Source organism: Girardinichthys multiradiatus, chromosome 2, assembly GCF_021462225.1.
Source record: "Girardinichthys multiradiatus isolate DD_20200921_A chromosome 2, DD_fGirMul_XY1, whole genome shotgun sequence".
Lineage (NCBI taxonomy): Eukaryota > Metazoa > Chordata > Actinopteri > Cyprinodontiformes > Goodeidae > Girardinichthys > Girardinichthys multiradiatus.
The window spans coordinates 37,911,232-37,934,730 of NC_061795.1; the positions used below are offsets into that span (position 1 = coordinate 37,911,232).

The following is a 23,499-nucleotide window of genomic DNA, read 5'->3' on the forward strand; positions in this document are numbered from 1 at the left end:
ATTTGGCAGCTTCTTCTCCCTCTCCTCCCACGCAACTCCTAGAGATATGGACAGGGGAGGAAAGACGCACCACTTTATGGCAAGATGGACTGATTCCTCAAACTTGTACCCACAGCTGCCTACAGTCTGATGTTGACATATCCGTCGATCAAGGAACATAAAGTTAAATATGATCTGTTGTTCGAACACCCAGTGATCGTGCAAAAAGGGGAACCTTTCTTTTTGAGCTTATGCAGAAAAGCAACCTGAGCCAGAGATGCCCCTAAAGAGATGTTGTCTCTAATCAAAGCGTTTTTTTCCCACGGCCTGAAGAAGAAGGCATCAGTACCAGGGGTGAAAAGTAGCACTTGCCACTGGCCAAATGCAGGTACATTTAGGAAGTGGTGGGTAGGTTTTAACAACGCACAAGGCACAGTGGCGGGTTCGCAAATTAAACAAAAAACTAAAATTACGTTCAACTTGCACAACTGACCTGTTGAGGGACGCAATATGCCTGAGTTGCTGCTAGTCTGCTTTTATTGCCATTATAAGTAAAAGAAGAAAAACAGACTGTAACTGTAGCAATGGGTTAGGGTTACATTCCTGGTGTTAAGCGGGCTACAGAGAACAAAAACCTTTCTCAAGAGGAGTCATGGGAAGAACCTAACATTGAACAGCAACAAATAGAAAACTACTGTCAATAGCAAGTCACTCGAGTTATTCTCCTGTTTGATGAAAGCAGCCAGTCGACGTTTGTTCCAACTGTCGGCAGCATGCACCCTCGAACTGCAAGCCTTTATTTTAGGCACAAAAGATTTAAAAATGGAGGCTATCAAAAACCACAAATCTTCAAAATGCCACATAGAGGTGAAACACATAATTCAAGGAATTGCAGCTCTGGAGAAAACTGCTGCTATGAGGCACTGTGCAGCCTGACAACAGTCCAGCATGACAAGCTGAATGTTTAGAAGTGCTCACGTCAGCGGTAAAAAAGGAAGACCCTTCAGCGATTACGAATAGCTTTGCAAGTAAATATTGCGTTTACTATTGAGCATTTTTCCTAACCAAGGCAAATGTTAAACACAAAAAAATAGTGGCTGGTAAAATGTTTCAGTGGCTGGTTAAATTTTGTCTCCACCAGCAACAGTGGCTGATTTAGAAAATGTTTAATTTCCACCCTTGATCTGCAGCTCTGCATGCCTGATGCAGTCTGATCCAGCATAAGCTATAGCTGCTCCTGAGTAGCCGCCATGGGCCCTTTGTTCATGTCCACAAGGTGGCCAGACCGAGTCAACTTCACTACCCAAACCAGCGCCCATTATGGTGCGTTCAGGCCGCCAAATGAGGCGTCAGGAGCAAGTGATTTACATGTTAAGCCTCTGTAGAGGCGTATTCAGGAGCAAAGCAATACAAAGGAAGCGGAGGATGCGAAACAAATGGCACGCTTAGGGGAAATAGAACGAAGCCCTCAATGGATGCGAAGCAAATTTTGCTGAAGTTGAAAAATCTGAACTTTTCTGTCAATTCGTGTCACAAATCAGTGCAGGCCCTGCCAAGAAATAAGGGAAAACAATACCTTCAATCCACAAAGATCACATATATAAAAAAGGATGAAGGAAAGTTTGCTCTTAAGAGGTTTGTGGGTGGGTAAAAAAAAACTGTTGAAATTTAGTCCTGAAGAGAACTGTTCAATGAGGCATGCATGAAGTTTTGAAGTACACATGTGGCCTTCACACACAGCTTTCCAGTGAGGTGAGATTTATATACTCACCGAAGACAGACGGACAGGCGTTCTGCAGCGGGGATACAGTGCCTGTAGTTGGTGTCCCGGAGGCTGATTTGTCCCTCAACGTGGGGTCCTCAAACTGGGTCCTGTATAGATGGAAGTATTGCTGAAAGCAACTGTCATCCAGACGCAGCTCCTGGAGTAGGTGGTGGTACTCTCCAAACTGGTTTCGTCTCTGAAGAATCTGGTGAACCCAGAGACGTCGACGCTGACGGCATTGTTCGGCTTTCCATAAATAAAGCACCGTGACCCATTCTGTAATATCCAGGTCCGCCATGTTGAGTTGAAACCTGCAAGCAGCAGACAGAAGCTCCTCCAATTTAATGACCTGGTGGACCGTTGTCGCTCGTTGGCCACACGGATTGCTGGTGAAATGTCAGGCGAGCGACAGCATGTGAATGAGGCAAAAAATTCACTGGAATAACGCTCGGTCTGAACGCACCATAAGACATCCCGTCCTCCTTCCTCAGAACATGGTTCATGTAGGAGGTAGTATTTGGGCACAGAAAATTAGTGTAGAATGAAACAATCTAAATATTGTTTATTTCATACTGTTTATCTTTGTGTGTGGTTCTAAAGGTTGAACTATTTTGAGTGTGAGCAGGCTATCTGCTCAGACCTCTAAGCTTTGAAGCTAGTTATTTGTTCTGAGATGTGTTTTAAAGTCATGACAAACTTTATTTTAATGGGTGGTTTTAAACACAGATCAGCCACATTGCGCCGCCAGTGTATATGTATATTAATAGTAGTTAAATGTGCATGTTTGACTTTAAAGAAATGGTGAATTAAGCTACAAGCTTCCCTATGTTAGCTAAAACAGCTAAGGGCTAATGCTAGTGCTAGACATGTCATATTTACATCTGACTCATTGATAAATAAGAGTGCATAGATGTTCCTCTCCTCCATTTTAGTAGTCCATTACTCCATGTGGTGGCTAGTACAAACGTTAAGATCAGTTGTCCAAAAGGTTATTAATTTCTGAGCTTTCTACGTTACCTTAAGAGGTAACACAGAAAGCTCAACAAATTAACCTGCCAACATCAACTTGCGTTTTACAGTGAAGGTTTTTGTGGCCATCCTGGACAATTTCATACCATGCTCACCCCAAACTTTACTGCGTTACCGTAATAGAAAAGGACAACATAGCAAGTTGGCATATTTCTGTTAAAAAACACTGTTTTGGTAGAAGCTCACAAAAAGAAAATTGGTCAAATGCCTTTGGCGTGTCCTTGTGTTCAGAATAATGGAAAGTCCCCCTACATTTTAGACTGGTTTGGGCTGAGAAACAATGTATGGTATTGCTGTCCTTGGTCTGCCACACAAATGTCCTGGAGTTGCAAATGCACCACTCTGCCTTGATTAGGCTGATGAGCTTCACCTGTAGATGTGCTTTGCAAACAATGACAAAGAACTGAGGAGACCACGGAGAGGATATATGGCTTTTGTGTTGGGAAGATTTTACATTGAGGAATACCAACTTTTCTTTTTTTTATGAAGGTGAACTGACTTTTTGACTTTGACTGTGCTTGCTGCCCAGTGAGCTCTGGATGAAGCTTTTTGGCAACTAGATGAGATGCTGCTGTCACAAGGGCTACGCCAGTGGAGGTCCAGGGGAGCTGACAACACTGTTGTTTTCTCTTGCCTGGCTACATTGCTCCATTTAGCCATTGTTTGGTGTTATTCTGCTTGCACCAGCAAACAATAAAGTTGCACTTTATCAGGACCTGACATCACTGTTTCATGTGAGGGGTGAGTATTTCTTCAGATCCAGCAATGATGCTTACAATGCAAAAAAACATACTGATCTTTGACCAAATTTGGATATGTTTTTCCTTTTTAGGAATCAGTCCGTTTTCATTTGTTTTGCTTTGGGGGAAAAAATAACTGGGATTATGGACTTTAAGAAGGAAACCTTTGCTATTGGATATAATTCAGATCACTAAATGCATAATAATAGTGGAACTGACATCATTGTATTGAAAATCTCCCAATAGTTTTAACAACACACAGATATTGGCACACAGAAACTACCTCTTTAACGCTTCATAAAAATAGTTTGTTGCAGAAATCCCCATTGAGAAAGTAAAAGACCACAGTTTACTGTTTGTTCCCAGTTTTATTGACTGTTCTGTGTTTTCTCCGCTTCTTTCACCATATCTGTTCACATTCAGATAACAATTTTCCACATGTTCTCTTGGCCATCTCTCTACTCCACCTGTCCCCTTATCGACATGTCTCTGTGGGCTCTGAAGGCGGAGGCCGAATCATGAGGGCACGGTGTTTGGCGATGAGGTGACGTATTTAAACAGCGATTACCTCCAGGAGTTGAGTGAATGAAATGAGGTAAAAGCTGTATTTGAGTTAGAAAGACAAAGAGAGGTATTTTCCCCAAGAGGAAGCAGTTGCATACCTCAATGTTAAAAATAAAGCTGTCCAGATCCAACAGGGTGGGCAGCTCATTCTGTGCTCTCAGTGGGGGTCTGACTTCAAAGGCAGCTTTGGTTTCATGAAGTCGTGGTAGAGTTTCTTCTCATGCTATCAAATATCTCTCTGCAAATAAAGCTTCGTTTCAAAATTAAAGTGTGTTTATATGGGCCTGCAAAATATAGTTAGAAGGAACAATACTTAGAGGTAGTATGTTAGATTATCTGTGTTCATTCCCTATGAGAAGACTTCCACCTCACTGAAGCCTCCAAGCTTCATGTTGGGGTTTATCATCAGGATACTGCCTCATAATCCTTACATAATGTGTTTCTTCTTTGTGTGTGTGTTTGTGAAGGTGCCCCAGCTTGTATTATATAAATCTGCTTCTCAGGTAAACATGCTTCATGCAGTCCCTCATTGTTGTTCTGCAGTTTTGTTTCTGAGTCGGGTTCTTGTTGCCAGTGTTGGTACTCAGAAATATCTTTCTCAGTCCATTTTTTATGTGTATTTGCTTGTTTAGCTTCTACTCATTTATACTTCTTTATACTCTGTATTCTGTCCTTTTATTAAATGCATGGTTTGTTTAGCAAAATGGTGTGAGTTAAAGATTCCCCAGAGATTTTGGTCCATATTGACATAGTGTCATGCAGATTCTGCAGATTTGTTGGCCGGACATCCCTGATTGAAACTTCTGTTCCTCTACATTTTAAAGCTGCTCCATTGGATTGAGATCTGTTGACCACAGGAGTACAGTGAAATAATTGTCATGTTTAAGAACAAAAGTTTGAGTTTAAACTATGCTCGGTTTGCAATAAGGGCCCCAAAGTGTACCAGAAAAAATCCCACATACAATTATATCAACAGCCTTAACTGTAGATACAAGGCAGGATTGATCCATACTTTCATGTTGTTCACACAATTTTCAGACCCAACCACCTGAATGTCATAGCTGAAATTGAAACTTGTTGGACCAGACAAAGGTTTTTGGCATCTTACCCAATTTCTGATAAGTTTGTGTAAATGGTAGCTTCAGTTTCCTGTTCTTAGCTAACAGGAGTGATACCCCATATGGTCTGCTGCTGTAGCACATCTACCTCAAGGTTTAATGTGTTGTTCATTCAGAGATGGGTTTTAACAAGTGGTCATTTGAGCTATTGTTGCAAACCGTGTGCGGCTCCAGCCAACTCAAATGTTGTGAATTAATAATCAGAAGCTTCCAAAAGCTATGGCATGATAATCTGGGCTGTCCCAAATTGTTTAAAGGCATAGTAAACTCAGGATATGTATGCTTTGGAATTTGATGATAAAAAAATTTTTTTTATGGCATTTACCAATGCAAATAATGATTGTAATCCTAACTGACCCAAAACTCAGATTTAGTCAGATTCAATGTTAGACGGAGAAATTATCTTTTTCTTATATGCAGTGTATGTAAAAAAATAAAAAACAAAATCTGGTTTCAACCATATCTGCATTATGAATGTGATGGAAGCATCTGCTTTATTTTTAATTTCATTTTGCAGACATGTCTGTGAATATTTAACAGTGTTTAAAGTGTTTTTGTATTTCAGAAAGCCGGTTTAAATGTTTGTCTGGGTAAGTGCACATATGACGTATGTTATTCTGGCAGTAAAATTTAGCTGAACTTTGTAAAAATGTTTTACAAATGTAAGTGTGTAAGCAAGTGTGTGGGTGTCTGTGTGAACACTGCCTCTGAGACTGATGGGTACCAGACGTATGCAAAGGGCTGCCTGGCGCCTGCTCCCAGGCCTTTTATATGGAAACAGTTAGGAACCGTTACGTCAGCAGGTTACAGCATTCTTTCTCTGCTTTTCCACTCTCTCAGGCACTTACCTACCATTACTGCACATACTTTCTTTCTTCTTTCTTCCTCTTTTCTCACCGTGCCACCTCTTTTTGATCACTTTAATGTCAAACACACTCTCATTACACACATTCACTGCTCGAAAGTTGCGTCAGCACACCATTACACGCGTCATAAAGGGTGGCTGATGCCAAACAGCATTTTGTGGACTTTTTTCCCTTCTATCTACAACCTTTGTCCCTATATAACCTTTTATAAACCTGTAGTCTGGCATCTTGTTCTTTTTTGCACAGTCTCACTCTCTAATATCTTACAACCAAGTTGAGAAAAGGTGACATTTTATGCAGTGTTTGGGCAGGTAAAGAGCCTTAAAATAATGGTAATTATGGGTAAAAAAACATCAAAATAAATGCATCTTTTATTGCAGTAGCGTAATCTTATGCTGAATGTTTGAAACTCCATCCGGTAAACCTTAACTCCGAGACACAAAGTAATGTCACGTCAATATATGAGTGTTTTACTAAAATCACTGGCACATTTTTTGTGAAATTTAACAAGTAATCCATGTGTTTCCCTCAAGGGTGTATAAATATGATACAGGTGCCCATTTCTCTTATCCATTCTTTGAAATGGGGAAGACATGAAAACATTTCACAAGGCAGATGTGCTTTAATCTTCATAAATCAGAAATGGAGTCTTTCTCCACGAACGTTGCATGTTCTCCCTGTGAATGTACCTTTTTTTTATCTGGGTACTTTGGCTTTTTCCCACAGTCCAACATGACCTGTTAGGTTAACTGGTGTCCTGTATTACCCTGTGATTGAAGGGAGATTTGCTAAGAGTGTACCCAGCCTCTCACTCATTGACTGCTGGAGATGGGTACCAGCCCCTCTGCGACCTTTAGAGGATAAATGGGTAGAAATGATAAATGGATCGATCCAGAGTAAAGCAGTCCTTATCTGGACTGATTGGGTCAGATAAGAATTAGTTTCAGGTTTTCGGCAACAAACGCTCCAGGTGGTCCCAACATGAAACAAAAATATGCAAATGTGGACGATATGAACTTTTTCATGATGAGTAATGGTCCAAAACAAATCAAGACACAGATGGTTCACCAGACACAAAATCAACCTATATTGGTTACCCCAGTCCCCATACCAACATCAGCTAGAAAGCCTGTAGAGTAAGAAGAGATTATAAAAGAGGACCTGGACTTTGGGTTCTTTAGAGAGATTGTGCAAGGAAGAAATGGTCTAACATCCTGCTGTCTACATCTTCCAACCTTGTGAAATGTTTTAGATGTCTGATGTCATCTTGTCAAAAGGGGGTTGTGCAAAGTATTAACAGCAGGGCTTTTGTGATAAAATAAATTTAAGAGATGTTGTCAATGTGAAGTCTTTTGTGCTTTATTATGTGAGGGTGCTGTATGTGTCCAGGTAGTTTTGCTGATTTTGTTGAGCAACACTGAGGCCTGTGGTTAGGAGGAATCCCTGGTTGGCTCTGTGTATTAGTGGGCCTCAGGTAATCCATCTTAATGCAGTTAGTGCTGCCATGGCCACCTGCGTATTACAAACCGCAGCATTACAGCAAGACGGGGGGGAGTGTCTAGACAGGCAAATCACTGGAAAATAAAGAGAGCCTACAAGGGGCAGATGCTGTGCTGTCTGAAAGCTTTAAAAAACAAACTGCAAACAGACTACAGGTGGGCACTTACTGAGTTAATTTCTGTTAACTGCAAAGAAAGGTTCAATAATATTTCCATCTTTGGAGGAGATGGAGCATGAGAAAGATTGGGATTTGTGCACAAAGCAGATACACCATCATTCTGATTACTCAGGTGTTGTGTAACTGTCTGCTGCCACCTACTGCTGGACTCCCAGTCAAGCTCAGCAGCTCCAGTTTGTCCTCTAACAGGAAGGTGAGAGGAGATCAATATTTTTGTTCCATGAGTGAAAAGCCAGCAGCAGATTGAATGTACGTCCGTTCATCAGTCCTCACGTTTCGCTTCGCTTCTGTTTTTCATGGATGGAAGTGAGAACGGGAGATAAGGTGTGAATGCATCTTCATTTCCTCAGACTCTGTGAAAGAGGGTGTTTTTGTTTGTTCATAGTGCTGACTGAAGCAGCTGCCTGGTGCTGACATAAGTCTGTCTTTCTAACAGTGAAACAAACTGCACCACATCAGCGCCATCAGCAGTGTCTGCCTGGGTCCAAACCCCATCAGGGAGACACACACACAATCGTTCACTGCGTCTGTTACTGTAGTCAGCAACACACGGCACAAAGTAGCACGTATAAAATATCCCTGCATCTGCACCTCCAGAAAACCACATCCTGACCCATCACAGCAGAAGACTGTCTCAGATGGATGTTGTAATATAGAAACGAGTTCTGACACTGTCATCTCTCAGGGCAGAAGTTGAGAGTAAACGAATGAGTTTTCTAAAGTCCAACCGCTACTTCACATTGATCTGTAACTCTGGTCTTTATCTTGTACAGCTTTAATCACTTTTTATGTTGACATACCATTTCCTGATCCAGGATTATATCATAAGCAGTTTCTTAAAAGTTTGTTTCCTCTATTTAAATGTGTCAATTTATTAAATCAATATTTACTCAATTGAACTGAATTTATGCTAAGAGTATTTCTGGCAGAATTTCTGGCAATATAATTATAATTTCCTATGTTATTTATTAATATATTTGAGCATACTTTGATTTCTATAATATACTGAAATTGGCATTTTTGAAGACCTAAAGGGTTGGTCAATAGCTGGACCTAACAATGCTACAGTTAAAGGTGATTGGTCTGAGACTGATGTTTGGGTTTATTCAATGAGCCACAGTGACTGCTTAAATTCAGTTCAAGTTTATGTGGTATGCTATAGGAACAATTTAAGAAAGATTAGTCGAATATCACTAGCCATCTGCAAGTTCCAGAAATAAGCTAAATAAACCATGACTTACAACATAAGGTAGGCTAAAAGATCTCAAAGAGCAACATATCATGCCCCAATCTAAAGTAATTCAAGAACTAATGAAAAGGTAATTTAAATGCATCTGTCTAGAAAGTGTTGCACAACCAGTCTCAACCAATCGGTGAGAGTTTTATCCACAAATGGAGAAAACATGGAACACTGATAAAATCTTCCAGGCGCAGAAGGCGTACCAAAATTACTCCGAGACCACTTTAACAACTCATTGGGGAGGTCACCAAACAAATCCAGAACAGCATCCAAAGCACTACCGGCTTCACTTGCCTCATTTAAGGTCAGAGTTTATTGCATCTTCTGAGCATTTATTATTCGTGCAAGAGTAATGTGAAGTGTCTCTGTTTTAATGCCTCTTAATGGCTTTTTGAGTTAGCACGGACAGTTATAAATAAATTATGAGTCATGGATGAACAAAAAACTAAGCATAAATGGCATCAATGGGACAACTCCAAGTCCAAAACCAGAGACGACCAAAAAGATCATAAAGGCCCTGCTCACATTTACCAAAAATATATTGTTGATCCCCAAAGTTATTTTCGGAAAATGTTCCGGGGACTGGCGAGACAAAAATAGAACAGTCAAAGCAGTTAAATATGGTGGTGCTAGTGTGGTGGTTGGGGACTGTTTTTTGCTTTGGAACCTGGATGACTTTCCATGATTGAACTGGAACCTTGAATTCAGCTCTCTAGTAGAACGTCCGGCCATGAGTTAATGACCTTTAGCCAAACAACACTTGGTTTCTGCAGCCGGACAATGATCTATAAAACACCAGCAAGTCAACCTCTGAAAGAAACAGGAATAAAAAAACAAAGGGTTTAGGGGGCCTAATCAAAGTCTGGACCTACATATTAAGCTGCTGTGGCATGATCATAAGCAGTTTGTTCATGCTAGACAACCTAATTAGGTTGAATTAAAACAGCTCTTGAAAGAAGAGTGTACCAAATATCTTCCACAATAATGTTGAACAAGGCCTGTAAAAGTATTCATACCCCTTGAACTTTTCCACATATTGTCACATTTTAACCACAAACATAAATATTTTTTATTGCAATTTTATGTGAAAGACCAACACAGTGGTATACAATTGCAAAGTGGAACAAAAATTATACATGATCTAAAACATATTTTACAAATAAAAAAACTGAAAAGTGCAGTGTGCAAAAATATTCAGCCCCCTTTACAAGTGCAACCAATTGCCTTCAGAAGTTGCCTGATGAGTGCTAACAACTAAATAGAGTCCACCTGTGTGTAATCTAATTTCAGTACAAATACAGCTGCTCTGTGACGGCCTCAGAGGTTGGTTAAGAAAATATTAGGAAGCAAACAGCATCAGGAAGTCCAAGGAACACACCAGAGAGGTCAGGGATAAAGTTGTGGAGATGTTTAAAGCAGGTTTAGGCAATAAAAAGATTTCCAAAGCTTTGAACATCTCACGGAGCTCTGTTCAATCCATCATCCGGAAATGGAGTATGGCATAACTGTAAACCTACCAAGACAAGGCCGCCCACCTAAACTTACAGGCCGAACAAGGAGAGCACTGATCAGAGATACAGCCAAGAGGCCCATGGAGACTCTGGACGAACTGCAGAGATCCACAGCTCAGGTAGGGGAATCTGTCCACAGGACAACTGTTAGTCATACACTGCACAAATGTGGTCGTCATGGAAGAGCGGCAAGAAGAAAGCCATTGTTAAAAGAAAACATAAGACGTCCCGTTTTGCCAGAAGTTGGGGACACAGCAAACGTGGAAGTAGGTGCCTTGGTCAGACGAGACCAAAATGCCTACCACCAAAATAATTTTAACAACTTTGCAAGTTTATGCAGATTGTATCAAATGTTTCTTGTTCTATATTATATTATACACTGATACATTTTTTGACAGTATGTATGATAGAGAATACAGAAAAGTAAAAATAAAACAGAAATCCATTTTTTATGATGCAAAATTGGAAACAAGATTTCTCACCAGACCAGACTATTGTGCTCCTACTAACAACTGATCTATTAACAGAAGTCCATGAAGTTTTAGAAATAATATTTTAATGTTGCTTAAATTATGTTTAAGGTTAAAAACAAGATCTTCTAACACTGTGGCTAAAATGAGAAAACAGAGGAAGATGTTTTTCTACTCTTTCTTTTAGGTAAATAAATTTTATAAAATAACATGACATATTTTTCATTAAAAGGTCATTCTTGCTGTTTCTGATTAAACTCAATGCAAAACATAGGGGCAACAACATTTCTTTACAAACACCATAATTAGGCTTGCTGATTGGTAAAACTGGTTCAGCAGTCAGAGGTGATGACTGCTTTTTGTGTTGCCAAGACAAAGGCTGAATCTCAGACTGATGGCTGCTGACGCAGTGTTTGTGGCTGCAGCTCTGTTATCATTTCTCCTCTCTCTGCCCATGACCTCAGATCCACAAGCAAGCTATTTCTGTTGAGTTGCTTCTGGCTCAAAGTGACTTCATGTCTCATTTTCTTGAAAATGACAGCAGGAGGGGAGGGTGGAGGGGTTAAAGCAGTAAATTCATGGAAATATCTAGTGCATTCAACCAATATGTGTTGATCGTTCTTTAAACTACTGGGTTAACATTTGATGCGCTGGATTCAAGAATCTTCTGCAAATTCTGCACATTTTCTACACCATCTTCTACCTGAAATCACAGCATCACTGAAATCATTTTCTTTTTAAGGGTCCATGTCCATCCTCTGTTTTCCTGCAACCCTGATTTTCTTTCTAGCATGGCAGGAATGGAGTCAGGTAAGTGTGCAGACATGAATAATGTTACTAAGGCTGACTCATGCGTCGAAACAGCAGCCGTGAGTGAGGAGCCAGCGATGACAAGATCAGCAGCTCATACACACATATTATGTATACTGAACTGGCACAAGGGCAGACAGACTCGATGCCGCCGATAGTCTGAAACCCAGTCATTCAAGTGGCATTTTATCAGCACTTACATTCATTTGGAATATTTGTGCGTTTGTAAATCTAAGTCCACAGTTTCACTTACATTTAATGATCCAAAAATGTAATTTATACCTTCTGAAACATTTTTCTGTCAAAAAATAAATAGTCCATAAAGGTTGTATCAAACTACTGATACAGATGCATGAAAAATATACCCAAACCCCTCATTGCGTCTTCTGAGCATTTATTATTCATGCAAGAGTAATTTGAGGCGTCTCCGTTTTAATGCCTCTTAATAGCTTTTTGTGTTAGTACGGCCAGTTATAAATAAATAATATGAGTTATGGCAAAGCCAAAGCTTCACCGATACCCAGCAGGACTGAGTTCATCCACAGGTATGTAATGTTTGTCTGCGCATGTGGGTTAGATTTAAATAACAGATATAATCTCTATTCTGCTTCAAAGAGTTTGGCCTGAACTCAGAGCCGCATTTCCTTTGCATGACATCATACTCTTCCCAGTAAATTAAAATAATTCCTTTAATTTAGCAGTAAAACCATGTTATAATCGCATCAAAACAAATCTGATCTCCTTTCTGATCTGGTTTAGGTGGGTTAGAAACTCTTCAAAATGTGTTTAACTTAATCTTAAATCAAAGCATGGAAAGACAAATATCAGTTATGTAAAACATTGTTTCTCTTTATTTTGTGAATTTAATTTCTCAGTTTTTTTGTTTTATTAAAAAAACCATCAACCGGGCGTAAGGGGGCGCACGACCCATATACAGAGGCTTCAGTCCTCGACGCGGCCGTCCTGGGTTTGAGTCCCAGCCCCAGCGACTCTCCCTCCTCTCTTTGTCCCCATTTTCTGTCTGCTTACGTACAAAAAAAAAACAACTGGAAAAAGAAAGGCCACTAGTGCCGCAAAAAAAAAAAAATTTTAAAAACCAAAAACATCAACCAGGTAATTTTTTTTGTTTTTCTGTCAATAAACCTTAAACTTTTAGATTAAAGTCTGAATCTTATTTCTGGTTTGCAAACGTGTGCAGTCTTTGGTTGCTCTTTGATTCGTTTCTGTAAAAACAAGTAGAATAAGACAAACACTTGACAGAACCCAAGTCTGATTAAGTGGAGTATTCTTGTGCTATTTTACTTTACTGGAAGCTGCTGGATTATGTTTTAGAGTAACTTGGAGCTACTTTTTGCTTATTCATAGAAGCAATTGTGGGTTGTGGTAACTCTGAAGGCACTGCAGATGTCCACAGCTCAGGTGGAAGAAAAAGGTATTCTGGTTGAATGAGACCAAAACTGAACTTTTGGGCCTACAAGCAAAGTGCAATGTGTGGTGGAAAACTAACTCTCCCCATTGTTACACATGGTGGCGTTGATGATAGAAAGATAGAGGGAGCTAAGTATAGAATAATAATGGATGTAAACCCATTACAGCCTGTAAAAAATGTGAGACTGGGGCCAGAAGGACAATGACCCAAAACATTCAGCCAGAGCTACAATTAAATGGTTTAGATAAATGTTCGGGTGTTAAAATGGTCCAATCAAAGTCAGAGGCCCATTGGAGCCAAAAAAAGTTGAACTGTGTAGAAATTGGATAATGGCTTAGAGTGCTTCTGTGCACTTTTTCCACATTTAGTTATGTTACAGCCTTAATCCAAACAGTATCAAATCAATATCTTTCCTCAACTTTCTACACACAGTACCCCATTATGACACTGTGAAAGACATTTGTTTGACATTGTTGCAAATTGATTAAAAATAGAAAACTAAGAGATAGCATTTAAGTAAGTATTCACCGTCTTTGCTTAATACTTTGGCCACAAGCTTAGCACACTTATCTTTTAGGCAGTTTTACCCATTCTTCTTTGCAGTACATCTCGAGTTTTCATCAGGTTGGCTGAAAGATGTCTGTGCATTTTCAGATCTCTCCAGAGATGTTCAATCAGAAGTCTGGACTCTGGCCTGGCCACTCCAGGACATTCGCAGAGTGGCTCTGAAGCCACTCCTTGAGATCTTGGTTGGGTGCTTTGGGTCATTCTCCTGCTGAAAAATGAACCGTCACCCCATTCTGAGGTCAAGAGAGCTCCTGGTTTTCATCCAGAGTGTCTCTGTAGATTGCTCCATCCATCTTTCCCTCTATCCTGACTAGTCTGCCAGTTCCTGCTGCTAAACAACATCCCTATAGCATGATGCTGCCACCACTATGCTTCACTGTGGGGTGTTGTTGGCCTGGTGATATGCGGTGCCAGGTTTCCTCCAAACATGATCCCTGGCCTTCACATCAGAGAGTTCAATCTGTCTCATCAGACCAGATAATTTAGTTTTTCATTGTGTGAGAGTACTTCAGGTGCCTTTGGGCAAACTCCAGACGGGCTGCCAATATGCCTTTCATTGAAGAGTGGCTTTCAGCAGACCACCCTACCTTACAGGCCTGATAGGTGGATTGATGCAGAGTTGGTTGTCCTTCTGGAAGGTTCTCCTCTCTCTACAGAGGAATGCTGGAGCTCTGACAGAGTGACTGTGGGGTTCTTGGTCACCTCCCTGACTAGGGCCCTTCTCCCCCAATCGCACGGTTTAAATGGCTGTACAGCTCAAAGAAGAGTCCAGGTGGTTCTAAACTTCTTTCATTTATGAATGATGGAGGTCGCTGTGCTTGTTAGGACCTTATAAGCAGCAAAATTGTTTTCTGTATCCTTCCCCAGATTAGTGCCTCAAGACATTTTTTTCCTGAGAGGTCTAGAGACAATCCCTTCGACCTTATGCCTGGTGTTTCTGCTCTGACCTAATCAACCGGATTTACCACAGGTGGACTCCATATAACCTGTAGAAACATCTCAAGGAAAATCACTGTAAACAGTATGCACCTCAGTTCAATTTTGAGCTTTACGGCAAAGGCTGTGAATACTTATGTAAATGTGATTTCTTTGTTTTCAATTTTTTATAAATTCGCAACAATTTGATACCATTTTGTAATAAAACTTTAACATAGCTAAATGTGGAAAAATTGCAGCGCTGTGATCATTTCCATGATGCACTGTATAGACAAGGGGATGTGACCTCATATCTTATAGCAGCTTTTTATTTTAAAATGAATTGAGAATTACAGCATCTGTGGCTTTGAAACTGAATGTTTTCAAATTCTGAATGATGTTACTTAAACAGTTTACTTCTTTTTATTTCTTAACACCCAGTGTTTTCAGGCAAATTTAGTACCTCTTTTTTCTTTCATTTAATTTAGAAGCAAGTTGAGAATAAGCTTTGGTATTGCATTGCTGAAACAAGCACGCCCTTTACTGTTAAGAATTTGAGACGTGACAGCTTAGCAATGCCTGTAAACATCTGCATTTTACTGCATGTTTACGGTTTCATCTGGACTATGGGAGCTCAGATTCTGGCATAGAAACTGCATTCTGATAACAACCCAGACACTCTGTCTATTTGAATCTGCAGTATTTGAATCTGCAGGATACAAAATCAAATATTTCTCTAAAAGTGCCCACAACCTTCATTCCTTCCAATCCCAGTTTATCGTAAGATTTTCTCACGCTCCAGTGGAGAGCTATGTTGTTTAGTTTTGCCTTGCAGGGAAGATTTTTTGTATTTATGTATGGATGCTCTGACAAACTTTTCACTAACAATGTTTTTTAGAAGTTATCTTAAGGCTTTATTATGAATTTCATATCATCATAGGAGGCAAAAAAGCAGATTCAATTAATATGAATTTGATGTTGCATAATTGCACAGGAAATTTTCCTAACTTTGGCATTTTTCTGATAGTAAGAAAGTGTTAAGTTTTAAACAGTGACCAAATGGTCACTGTTAAGTATGGTGGAGGATCTATAATGCTGTGGGGTTGTGTGGATTGCATTATTGACTGAAATACTGGAACATTTTAGAAACAAATCTGTTTGTCTCTACCAGTAAACTGAAACTGGGAAATCATTATTGGCTGTTACATGTCCAAATCAACACCGAAATACAGGTCCTTCTCAAAATATTAGCATATAGTGCTAAAGTTAATTATTTTCCATAATGTCATGATGAAAATTTAACATTCATATATTTTAGATTCATTGCACACTAACTGAAATATTTCAGGTCTTTTATTGTCTTAATACAGATGATTTTGGCATACAGCTCATGAAAACCCAAAATTCCTATCTCACAAAATTAGCATATCATTAAAAGGGTCTCTAAACGAGCTATGAACCTAATCATCTGAATCAACGAGTTAACTCTAAACACCTGCAAAAGATTCCTGAGGCCTTTAAAACTCCCAGCCTGGTTCATCACTCAAAACCCCAATCATGGGTAAGACTGCCGACCTGACTGCTGCCCAGAAGGTCACTATTGACACCCTCAAGCAAGAGGGTTAGACACAGAAAGAAATTTCTGAACGAATAGGCTGTTCCCAGAGTGCTGTATCAAGGCACCTCAGTGGGAAGTCTGTGGGAAGGAAAAAGTGTGGCAGAAAACGCTGCACAACGAGAAGAGGTGACCGGACCCTGAGGAAGATTTTGGAGAAGGGCCGATTCCAGACCTTGGGGGACCTGCGGAAGCAGTGGACTGAGTCTGGAGTAGAAACATCCAGAACCACCGTGCACAGGCGTGTGCAGGAAATGGGCTACAGGTGCCGCATTCCCCAGACCTGGGCTACAGAGAAGCAGCACTGGACTGTTGCTCAGTGGTCCAAAGTACTTTTTTTGGATGAAAGCAAATTCTGCATGTCATTCGGAAATCAAGGTCAGAGTCTGGAGGAAGACTGGGGAGAAGGAAATGCCAAAATGCCAGAAGTCCAGTGTCAAGTACCCACAGTCAGTGATGGTCTGGGGTGCCGTGTCAGCTGCTGGTGTTGGTCCACTGTGTTTTATCAAGGGCAGGGTCAATGCAGCTAGCTATCAGGAGATTTTGGAGCACTTCATGCTTCCATCTGCTGAAAAGCTTTTTAGAGATGAAGATTTCATTTTTCAGCACGACCTGGCACCTGCTCACAGTGCCAAACCCACTGGTAAATGGTTTACTGACCATGGTATCACTGTGCTCAATTGGCCTGCCAACTCTCCTGACCTGAACCCCATAGAGAATCTGTGGGATATTGTGAAGAGAACGTTGAGAGACTCAAGACCCAACACTCTGGATGAGCTAAAGGCCGCTATCGAAGCATCCTGGGCCTCCATAAGACCTCAGCAGTGCCACAGGCTGATTGCCTCCATGCCACGCCGCATTGAAGCAGTCATTTCTGCAAAAGGATTCCCGACCAAGTATTGAGTGCATAACTGTACATGATTATTTGAAGGTTGACGTTTTTTGTATTAAAAACACTTTTCTTTTATTGGTCGGATGAAATATGCTAATTTTGTGAGATAGGAATTTTGGGTTTTCATGAGCTGTATGCCACAATCATCCGTATTAAGACAATAAAAGACCTGAAATATTTCAGTTAGTGTGCAATGAATCTAAAATATATGAATGTTAAATTTTCATCATGACATTATGGAAAATAATGAACTTTATCACAATATGCTAATATTTTTAGAAGGACCTGTAGTTCACTGCACATACAGTATAATTAACCTCCTTCCGTGGCCATCACTTAATCCTCTGGAAAAACCTCAAGGTGAGCTGAAGAGAAGAGGGTGTGAGGACAAAGAAGGACTTTGGATGAGATTCTGCATAGAGGCATAGTCAAAGTCTGCTCTCTCTGCATGTTTCAGCCTTGTGGAACATTATGGGAGAAGATGAATTGTTGTCCTGTTGGTAAAAGATGGGTGTACAAAGTATTACCAACAGGAGTAACAATTGCGTAACTCCTGATTTTGTTTAAAAAATAATATTTCTAAATGTTTTAGTTTAGAGATTTTGCTACAGCAATTATAAATGATTTTATTTTAAAGCTTTCTTTTCCAAACAAATTTTATTCTAGCCCACTGGATCTTGATGTGGGTTGCACATAAAGGCTTTCTTTAATGTGAACTGTTATATGTTGATTCAAAATGAAAAAGCGGCACGAACAAGGTCAAAAAAGACTTCAGCTTTTAATGGTCTGTCCGATCTGAAGCCAAAAATAACAAGCCCAACAACAATAGCATAAAATGGCGGACTGTTGTTAGCTGGATTTTGTTACATTGTATGGCTTTTATGATGCTGTATCTTTCATTTTTGCTGCAGGGGAATCTGACGCTGATCTCTCATTCATGGTGCTGGCTGGCATAGAAGGAAATGGGAACATATCGACCCCCTGAATAGCTCAGTATTGATGAGTGGATGGATTTCAGGAAGTGACCTTGGCGGACTCAACGAGGACCCGAGCTCAGCTCATTTTCCCACAGAGCACGTCACTGGCACCAGCTGCATTTCTGAAGTCACGCTGTAGGTTGTCTGCCTGTGAGAAGTAAACAGTGGTGATGAGAAGCCACTGATCACCACAGTCATAATGAAACACTGAGTATGAATTCTGTTATGGATGTGTAAACTGAGTGTTTAAGTCCTTCCATATTTAGATTATGAGCCAAATACGCTTTTAAATAACAATCAGTCAATAGCACTTAATTCATAGAGCAGTTTTTGTAAAATCAAATGAAACTAAGTGCTTTAATACATGCTAAAATAAGAAGGAAACTCTTCAGTAAAAACACATGCTAAATCAAGTTTAAAAAAAAAAAAAGATAATTATTAGACAACTAGAAAAAAAAAACATGAAATGTAAAAAAGTGGTAACTTTAACAGGAACGAGGAAACACCAGAGACGCATATAAACAATACATTCTGCAATACTAATACCACTAAAATGTAACCACAGAACAAATAAATACAGATAAAACCAAAAGTTAGCTTTCATTAATGGTGAAATCTAAAACTCTGGCAAAAACTTAATAAGAAAATAATAAAGGCATTGAGATAAAATTAGAAATGCAATAGAATAAAACAACATCCAAACAATCCATGTGGATTCCTCTGGGACAAAAATGGAGAAATCTTCCTATGAAACTTGCTCTTGTTTTATTTACTTATTTAATTACATTTGAATGTTTTAATTATTTGTATTGCTACTTTTTTTTATTGTTTTTTTCCAAAAAGGTCCCTCTTGTCAATAAGATTTTGGATCTCAGTGAGACAACCTATAACAAACTTGAATTCGACATTAAAGTGAATAAAATAAGGTAGATATTAATAATAATAAAAAACTGAGAGGTGCAAATAAAAGATGGACTAAACAAATGAGTTTTTAATTTAAAAAAAAAAAGAAAATGATTTAAATATTATATTTTCTGATGTCCCTGCGACGGACTGGCGATCTGTCCAGGGTGTACCCCGCCTCTCGCCCGTAGACTACTGGAGATAGGCACCAGCTCCCCCGCGACCCTGTTCGGAAGAAGCGGGTATGAAAATAGATGGATGGATGGATTTTCTGATGTTCGGATTTCTATTTAAAAAAGTAACGAGGACGGGTATATATTTAGAATAGAACAAAAAAAAAAAGCTCAATTCCAACAACTAAATGTTAAATACGTGTTCCTCGTTTAAACACATTTCTGTAAAAAGGTAATGTATGACACCGAATAAAGTTTTGATTTAAAAAAAAAATCGCATGTTAAATGAACATTTATAACAGATTCTGGATCAATTGTTAAAACTGACCTGAGTGAACAATCATCCCATACTGCCCTCTTGTGGTGTTTAGCGAAATAGCACGAGTTTTTGAGCCCTTATTGCCAGCTTCGTGTCCATCGTCGCAGTAAGTTCGCCTTTCTCTGACCTGATTGGTTGCCTGATGACGACTGGAACATCAACGAGCCAATCACGCAGCCCTGCCTCCTGTTAACGGGGCTGCTTGTTCTGGATGCCCTCTGCTCTGTGTCGTCTGTGTATTTTTGTTATTTATAGATGAAGATGCATAGAGGAGCATGGCCGAAAGGGAAAGGGAGGAGGGATAATGCGAGAGGAGAAGGATAAGTTTCAGGATTTATAATGGCTGTAAGTCTAGCCTTAATGAGTTCTCGGAGACGAGGTAAAGAGCTTATTGATCAAGCTGTTTCCAGCTATGGTTATCTGATTGATGCTTTGATTTTAATCAAGAAAATAGGAGCAGAGATAAAGGAAGTAGAATGGGAAGCTGGGAGGGTTACATTTAGGGCTGGGATGTGATGAATTATGATAAGAGAGAAACCTTCTCCTGCCTTCATTAAAAAAAAAAACATGATTATGATTTTGTAAGTAAATGCAGAGACTACATTAAAGACTGCAATAAGTTGCTTTCTCAGTTTCTAATCTAATCTATTATGTATGTGAGAACAAAAAATTATTTTACTAATCATCATAAGACATTGTTAGAAGTAACTTATAGCAAATAGAAACTTAGGAAATCATTATAGATTATTATGTCTAACAAACTGTTCAAATAGTAATTTATTCACAACAAATTAGCCAGTTTGGCAACAAAAGACTTGATTCTTACCCGTTTTTATTTTCCCAGAACTCCTTAAAAAAGATTTTACTGCAAAGAGCGTTTGTGAGTAAAGGGTTCGATTACAGTACATGACCTGCTTTGTTATTTTTGTATTTTACCAGGTAAAAGATCAGCAGCTGATTATAATGTACTGACAAAAATTTGGCTTGCCAAATTCTACATCTGCAGGGCTGTAAAAGTATCCACTTACTTACAGATTTCTTATGTTTTTGCTTAAATGTTTTAGATCATCAAACATTTTTGTGCTTTATTGATTCTACATTTTTGGATGTAAATGTGTCTGACTGTGGCTCGTAAAACTGAACTTGGCATTCCCAAAAGTGGGGTTAATCAGTTAATTCATGATTTAACAAGTGATGTCATTATTTTTTGCATAGGACCAGGTTGTTTTGATAGCTTATTCCCCTTAATTACTGAACTAATTATTTCATCATTTGAAAACTGGATTTTGTATTAACTAAGGTTGTATTTTTCTGATAATACAATTTTTTCAAGGAATCATTTTAGTGACTCAAAGCAAAAAAAAAAAAAAAAAAAAGAACAAGTACCGGGATTCACATCACTGTTCAGCCAGTTAATCCAGTTCACTTACACAATTTATTAAAATGTTTACAAAATACATTATTTATTATAATGAATAAATTATGGTTTTGTTCTACCTTTATAGCTTATAGTTTGTCTACATTTGTTTAAGAAAAAAACATAAAAATAGTTCAAGTTCTTAGATGCATCACCTAAACTTGAATGTCTTAAATGGTCAGAAAGGTAAAATGTTGGCTTGATCCTAAAGTTGGGAATAACTGACCAAGTCTCAACAGGAATTATCACCTACAAGATCACAGTCAGATTGTACATTGCTTAAAACTATCCAAACACGTCTTAGCTTCCTGTAATATTATTTTGTGTTTTTCCACAATAAAGAGGTGAAAAACAGAAAAAAGTGAGAAGAACTTTCACTTACTTGTGAGTCACTCTGAGTTACTTTATGAACATTATGAGATTAATAATTCAAGACACAGTGTGTCATTTTAACATGTTTTATATAGCCTAATGTGCATAAAAAATCTTCAAAACACGTTGTTTTGCATAGTGACCTACATTCTTATTAGGATGATTGAGATTTGACAGTAAACCTAAGCTCAACATTTTAGTTATGTCACTGTTATTAAATTATTTGAAAAAATGACTGCAACAGACCAGAAAATCAATAGTGTGATTATAATACAACCTGCTGTTGGTGAACTTGAATCAAATTTAATGCTTTAGAAAAACTATTTGATCTTGAAAAGAAATGGTCTTATAATTGATATTTCAGAATTGTAATTAGAGTCCTGCATCAGACAGGTGATTAGCTTGCATAAGACTGTAAGACACAGAGTAGAATATGTTTTACAGTAAGACAGGAGGTACAATACAAACCATGACTCATGCTTTTAGGCATAGCCTTTATAACATATCAAAATTAGAAACTGAACCACTGTAACAGAACTTTATAACCTCATCAGTGATTTTGTACACAAGAAGATCAGTCAGTGGGCATTTACTGGAGAATAATTTCCAACACAGTTTATTCCACCATTTTTTTTTTTTTCAAAACACATTTGTTCAGACACATTTCCAACAATAGGTTATGATCTGGTCATTGGCATTTTATTATGTGGCCCTGTTCATGGACTCACACATACAAATCTGACCTTTATGGTGGCAAGAAGAAAGCAATCGTTAAAAGAAAGCCATGAAAAATCTCATTTAAAGTTTGTCACAAGCCTTGTAAAGAACATAACAAACGTGGATAAATCTGGTAACACGAAACCAAATGAAAACCTTTTGGCATTATACAAAAAAGACCTACTGTGAAACATTGCAGTGGCAGCATAATGCTGAGGGGATGTTCTTATCAGGTCAAGATATTTATTTTTAGGGTTTCTGAAAGGTTCTGTTGCACAGTAGGCTTAATGTGGAGAGTAGGTGTGCAGAAAAATCATCACTGCATACATAAGTAACATTTTAAAAGCTTTACAGACTTTTAGGCACCACTGTTTCTATGGCAGTCTGTAAGGGACAGAACTAATAGTCCTCTCTTTTTAAAGGTCAAAGTGGTAATGATAACTGCGTTCGCACCAAAAATGTTTAATTTTTCTCTTTTCAAAAATGTGACCTTTCCCAACTACATATCCCATTGTATCCGTGGTGGAGCGCAGTTTACGTACACGGGAGACGGTGGGTCGGGTCAGTGTTTACTTCCGGACTCAGATTTAGATTTCGCTCAGAAAGCATCAGCTCCAGTGGAGGCTCAGTCTGGAAGCCTAAACGGTAACCATACAAGGCTTCATGACAGAGGTTACCGGGTTGACAAGCAACATCCCGACAGTCAAGTCTCACAGGCGGCGGCACAGCACACCGGACGCGGCTCATCCAGGCGGACACACACCGCTGCTCGGCTCTCCTCCGCTTGCCTTCGCTTCTTTCCCGCTGCCAGCTAGCGAGGCTGACCCGACCACCGCTTCATGATCTGCGGATCAAAACAAGGACAATCGCTCAAAGTTTCAGCGACGTTTCTCGTGTTTGATCAGCCAGAAGATCCAGCAACCTGAAGAGACACGGGCCCCGGGGAGAGAGCGACCCGGACTCCGGAGCCAGGCGGCAAGGCTAGCCAGGGTGGTGGCTGGATAAACCAGGGGGGTTGCCTCCAGCTCCTGGTGGATTTATTCGCTGCCAGCTAACGTTAGCTCAGCTAGCTCCAAGCGGCACCATGGATTGGTTGATGGGGTGAGTAACAGACATCTGCTAGTTGCGCAGTCTTTCTGATGCAGACACTCGTTTCGGTAGCTGACACCGCAGAAACAGCGGCAGGACAGGTGCACTGTCGTGTGAAATTATACATTTTCACTCCAAGCTGTCTGTGAACGGGTAGCACGTTGCCCAGCGTAGCTTTGCCCAGTGAGGCTAGCTCGGTAGCAAAGCTGGTACAACCGTCTCATCCCGAAACGGTCAACCGAGCTTAGGACACCCAGCACCAGGCAAGGCGGTAGTTTTGGTCTCCGTGGCCTGCAAAACAAATGGTTCAGAGCTGGCTGAAATAATTTAGATGAATTACTGAA

General features: G+C 39.5%; 1 protein-coding gene and 2 long non-coding RNA genes across 4 annotated transcripts in view; 2 read left to right on the forward strand and 1 right to left on the reverse strand.

Annotated features, from left to right (window-relative positions):
* The first annotated feature begins 3,179 nt into the window (after nt 1–3,179).
* Nucleotides 3,180–18,222, forward strand: LOC124880381. 2 transcript variants are annotated; one of them, XR_007041313.1, is made up of 3 exons: nt 3,180–3,514; nt 3,937–4,057; nt 18,100–18,222. It is a non-coding gene; the product is annotated as an uncharacterized LOC124880381 (long non-coding RNA). The 2 variants fall into 2 exon arrangements; XR_007041312.1 differs by lacking the exon at nt 18,100–18,222 and having other exon boundaries at nt 3,937–4,340.
* LOC124880380 lies at nt 17,948–21,255 on the reverse strand. Its single transcript, XR_007041311.1, has 2 exons — nt 19,570–21,255; nt 17,948–18,313 (listed from the first exon to the last, which is right to left on the reverse strand). It is a non-coding gene; the product is annotated as an uncharacterized LOC124880380 (long non-coding RNA).
* Nucleotides 21,256–21,743: 488 nt separating this feature from the next.
* Nucleotides 21,744–23,499, forward strand: part of mob2a (MOB kinase activator 2a) — an 86,485-nt gene continuing 84,729 nt past the window's right edge. Inside the window, exon 1 of the mRNA XM_047392054.1 lies at nt 21,744–23,167. Within this exon, the coding sequence (XP_047248010.1) occupies nt 23,151–23,167 (17 nt within the window). The 5' untranslated portion in view covers nt 21,744–23,150. The remainder of the gene's footprint in view (nt 23,168–23,499) is intronic.